Source organism: Phalacrocorax carbo, chromosome 18 (assembly GCF_963921805.1).
Source record: "Phalacrocorax carbo chromosome 18, bPhaCar2.1, whole genome shotgun sequence".
NCBI lineage: Eukaryota > Metazoa > Chordata > Aves > Suliformes > Phalacrocoracidae > Phalacrocorax > Phalacrocorax carbo.
The window spans coordinates 12,613,366-12,618,217 of NC_087530.1; the positions used below are offsets into that span (position 1 = coordinate 12,613,366).

The window sequence follows — 4,852 nt, forward strand, 5'->3', positions numbered from 1 at the left end:
GCACGGCCCGGCCCCGCACGCCTGGGCGGTAGTGCCCCCTGCCTGCGGCCACCGCGCCGAGCCGGGATAAACTGAGACTGGCCATGCCGGGCCATCCCGAGCCGAGCCGAACGGAGCCGAGCCCCGAGCCCCGAGCCGGGCCGAGCCGGCAGCGCCCCCCATTGCCCTCCATCGCCCCCCCGCGCAGCTCATGGGGTAGAGGAGGGGCGCCCCGGCTCGACCGCCCAGGGGGGCGTGGCTTCTAGCTGTATCCCCGCCCCCTCCCCGCCCGCTCGTTCCAATGGGCGCGCGGTGGCGGCGCCCCGCCCCCTCGGCGCCGCGTCACGGCCGTGCCATTGTTATGCAAATAAAAGGGCGGGTAAAAGGCGCGGCGCGGGGCCGGCTCCGCTCCAGAGAGGCCCGGGCGCGGCGGCGGAGCGGCGGCATCGCGGAGGCGGCGGAGCCCGGGGCCGCTGCGGGGCGGCGGCGGCGGCAGCACCGGCAGCGCCAGCAGCAGCGGCAGCAGCAGCGGCAGCCGCCCGCCGCCGCATGCCCGGGCGGGCGGAGGCGTCGCCGTCGCCGTCCATGCAGGGCGGCGGGGCGTGAGGCGGCGGCATGAGCCAGAGCGAGGTGTCGGCGTGCGCGGCGCCGCCGCCCAGCCAGCGCGTCTTCCAGGAGGCGGTGCGGCGCGGCAACACCAAGGAGCTGCAGTCCCTGCTGCAGAACATGACGAACTGCGAGTTCAACGTCAACTCCTTCGGGCCCGAGGGGCAGACGGCGCTGCACCAGTCCGTCATCGACGGCAACCTCGAGCTCGTCAAGCTCCTGGTCAAGTTCGGCGCCGACATCCGCCTGGCCAACCGGGATGGCTGGAGCGCCCTGCACATCGCCGCCTTCGGGGGCCACCAGGACATCGTCCTCTACCTGATCACCAAGGCCAAATACTCCGCCGGCGCCCGGTGATGCCGGGGCCGCCCCCCCCCCCCCCACCCCGTCCCCGTCCCCGGCCGCCAAAGCTGCTCCCGCCCCCCCCGTGGGGTTTATTTGGCGAAGATTTGGGGCCCCACGCAAAACACGCCACCGATCGCCTGCTTTTACATTTATTTTTTTTTTCCTTCCAAGGGTTGTTTTCCTACTGTAACGTGGTGGTTTTTTTGTTTTGGTTTGTTGTTTTTTTTTTTTTCTCCATCTACCTCGGCTGCACTCACAGTATTCACGGTTTCAGTTTGACATCTGGTCAGAGGCTTTAAAGGCTCCCCCATCCCCTCCCTGCTAATATTTATCCTCCCTCCCTTGCTCCCCTTGCTCCCTCCGACTTAAAAGTGTTCTGGCTCAGAAACGAATTCATTTCAACACTCCCCAAAGCCCACCCGCTGTCCCCGAGTGGGGCCGGGGGACGCCCCCGTGTCCCCCCCCGGAGCGAGGAGCAGTACCCCGGGACGGGCTGGGGGCTCCCGCCTGCCCGCGGCCTTCCCCGCCGAGGAAGAGCAGGAAAGCTTTCCTCCCCTTGCGAGCTTCTCCCAGTGTTTTACCACCACTGATTCATTTTATTTTTTTTTTTTTCCGAGGCGACTCCATTGGAATATGACAGACACGGTTTTCTCACCCCGATTGCTCCTTTTCTTGTTGTTTTGGGTTTTTTTTTGTTTTACTTTGCATTGGGTTCTCTGCTTTGGTTTTCTCTTTTGGGTGTCCGAAGAAAGTTTGCATCCTCACCCACTCCTTGAATCCGTTTAGCACGCGTGAGTTCCCAGGAAAAGACATTGAATCCTTCTGGTTTTGTGTGTAAAGGGGGATTAGCAAATCCTGGACTTTCTTTTCTTTTAAAAAAAAAAAAAAAGTGAAATAAACTCTAGAGGCAGAGGATTTGCTTTTGCACAGAAAAGGGGCGCGAGCGCTCTCTGCTGCCTAGAGAGATGCCGGAAAACTACTGAAAACAGTTTGGGAACATTTTTTTTCTTTTGGTGAAACATGGATAACACTTCTCAATGCAGAACGATTCATTTGATGTATGTAGATTCACCTGCCTTTTATATTATATATATTTGCCTAAATATATATATTTATAAAAGAAAGGGAGGAAGAAGAGAAAGCCACCCGAAGTCGCATTTTGAAGTGACTGCACGTATAATCGCAAATGCTGCTTTTTTATTGCTATGGCACAAGAACATCCATTTGGAAAATGCGGAAAATTTCAGAAGTCTCCTTTCTCCCGCTGGTCTTTCAGCCCTCTTCTCTTCGTCTGCACTAAAATCATCCATATCACTGCCGTCTCCCTGCTCTTTCCTCTCTTGCTCCCTGCATCCAAACCATTACGATTAAAAAAAAAAAGAAAATAGTTACCTGCTGGTTTATTTGGGTTGTGTCTTAACTATTTATCATGTATGTATATATTTGTGGGTGAAGATTGTGAGCCTGGTTTTGTCTGAAGCTGGTGGTGAGTGTTTCAAAATATGGTTTGGGAAATATGCTTTTTTTGTTTGTTTGTTTTCCTAGTCTTAAAACTAAAAAAAAAAACTTGAGTCTGCCATGATTATTTCCCATTGCACTGAATATTCTGCTTTGTCTCTGATGGTTTCACCTACAGTTTGGTTTTGGTTTTTTTCCACTTCAGCAATTTGAGATGATTTTTAAAAGCTCCAGATTTAAAGAAGAAAAAGATAAAAAAGCCCTGTCGAAAGCATCTACTGTTAATGCTGTAATTTGCAAGGAACTGCTTGGCCGAAGTCTTTCTGCGAGCATGGAAGGGGGTGTCCAGCACTTCCACTGGTGCTTCTGTGCGATAGTTACGGGGTGGGAACGAGATCTTTTCTAGCAAGGTTTTATCGTCGTTACCAGATGGTTGCACATTTTTATCTGACTAAATGGATTTGCCACAATGAAATGTCATAACATTTATGACATGATATTAAAAAGTGTATTGTAAAGCCAAGTTCTAGATGGATTTTTAAAAAGAAATCTTGGTTATAAACCCAGTCTAAAGGGAGCTCTGTCCAGTGTTGTAAAGACAACGTGATGTAACCCATATTTATATTTTTATAAAATACCTATTAAGACTGTGAATCTCCTGTGTGAATTGCTGGGTGAGTTGTTTAAGAAAAGTATTGTTCCTTTCCAGCCTCCTGGAGCTTTAGACATGCTGAGATTTTGGGAAACTGTACGTTGGGGAAGGGGGTTTGCTCTGAAATTGTGAGTTGATGTATTTTTACATCCCTTTGTATTTTACTGAAAAGCTGCTGCCCTTCCTAGTCCCTAGAGTTTCAATTTTCTATGCAACCCCCACACCCCAGTCTCTCTTGATCCTGAGAAGTAAAAGGGATGCAGATTGATTCAAATTGAAATGAGGGTTCCCCCACCCCCCTTGTTGGCTCATCGTGCTGCTGACCCTTCACGCCAAAACGGGGAGTACAAGAAAAAAAAAAGAAAAAAAGAGGCAGGTGGGGGAGGCTCTTTCGTGCATGACTGGTCGCCTTCTGGCAGTCATCTTTTTAATTATTATTATTATTTTTGTAAGAAGAATATATTGATAATGTCAGTGAAATAAGCAGACATTGAAGCTGATGCACAGATTGCTCCAGAAAGGAGTTTTTCTGTAGATTTTTCTTTAGATGCGAATACCTTTTTTAATTATGTTAATTAATGTTAAGAATTTTTAGGCTTATATTGAAGCTGTATGTGGGTCACTATATGATCATTTCTAACTGGATAAAGTCTGTACAGTACAGCATATTCCTGAGTGTATGATATAGACGTGTAGCCCCAGAGTGCAAAATTTATAAATAAATTTTTCATTGATCTTTTTATAAAAAAAACAAAGGCTTTGTTGTTTGTTCTTTCCAGGTGATTATGGGCAAAGCTGTGTGGATCCCCCAGTGGGGGGTGACTGGCTGGGCCCCCAGCTCCCTGTTTCGGTGCCGAACCTTTGGCTTTTCTGTGGTGAAATGCATCCCCAGAGGGCGATGATGGGGGTGGATTGTGGGGCTGCTAGAGCACACAGCCTGTGCCAGCCCCTTCTGCAGGCTGGAGGAAGCTCCTGGGGTTGGGACCAGGGATGTCCTGGTTTGCCCCATCCCAGCACTCAGAGGCTGGTGGAGGGATGATGGCTCAGACCAAACCCTGGTGCCGGACTGGGCACGTGGTGTTTGAGATGTTCCTAAAGAAGCTGCTTGCCCCAGGGGAGTGAGGTGGGAGCTCTGCAGCCAATCCTGGAACTACTCCCATGGACTGTGGCAACAGGGTGTGTGGTTTGGGTCTGCAGCCCCAGCTGAGCCCCCCGTGGCTCTCTGCAAACCTTCCCAGGCTTTTTTATTCTAACCTGGACCCCAGCAAGGGTTTGAGTGGCTTGGTCCTTACCAAACCCTTGGGCTGTCAGGATGGGGTCACCTCTAGCTAGAAGCTGCTCCCAGGCTGGTGGTGGCTCCAGCCGTGCCCTGGAAGGGGCATGGGATCTCCATCCCCTTGTGTGGCTCAGAGCAAGCTGGTGCCCAAGAGTGGGCTGAGCCCTGCACCTTTGGAGAGTCTCCGGCAGGATCCAGCCACTCTGGGAAGCGGGAAGAGCAGAGGCAGCCCGATGCCTGCACTGGCTGGGCCCTACCTGCAGCCAGGGCTTTGGAGGCAGGGTGCAAGGAGCCTACCTCACTGACAGCAGTGTGGATTTTTGGTTAAGGCTTTTTTTATACTGATAATTTTTCTAGCTCTGGAAATGCCTAAATTCCCAGGAAATTTGTGCCATGCCCAGTTTGGCTCGGGAGTCGCCAGGGCTGCCAGGAGGGGTGTACTGCAAATGGCAGCGGGGAGGAAACCTGGAGAAAAGGCTCTGTGTGACCTTTCCAGGTTGGCCAATCCGTTCCCAACCTGGCCAATCCGTTCCCAT

The 4,852-nt window shown here is 51.9% G+C and overlaps 1 protein-coding gene across 1 annotated transcript; it reads left to right on the forward strand.

Moving 5' to 3' along the window:
• The first annotated feature begins 364 nt into the window (after positions 1-364).
• NRARP (NOTCH regulated ankyrin repeat protein) lies at positions 365-3,795 on the forward strand. The gene has a single exon (XM_064468602.1). The coding sequence runs from the start codon at positions 595-597 to the stop codon at positions 940-942; it is 348 nt and encodes a 115-aa protein (XP_064324672.1). The 5' UTR covers positions 365-594; the 3' UTR covers positions 943-3,795.
• The last annotated feature ends 1,057 nt before the right edge of the window (positions 3,796-4,852 follow it).

What these genes read in the sequence shown, in the direction of transcription:
- NRARP (XM_064468602.1), top strand. Translation starts at nt 595, where the DNA reads ATGAGCCAGAGCGAGGTGTCGGCGTGCGCGGCGCCGCCGCCCAGCCAG.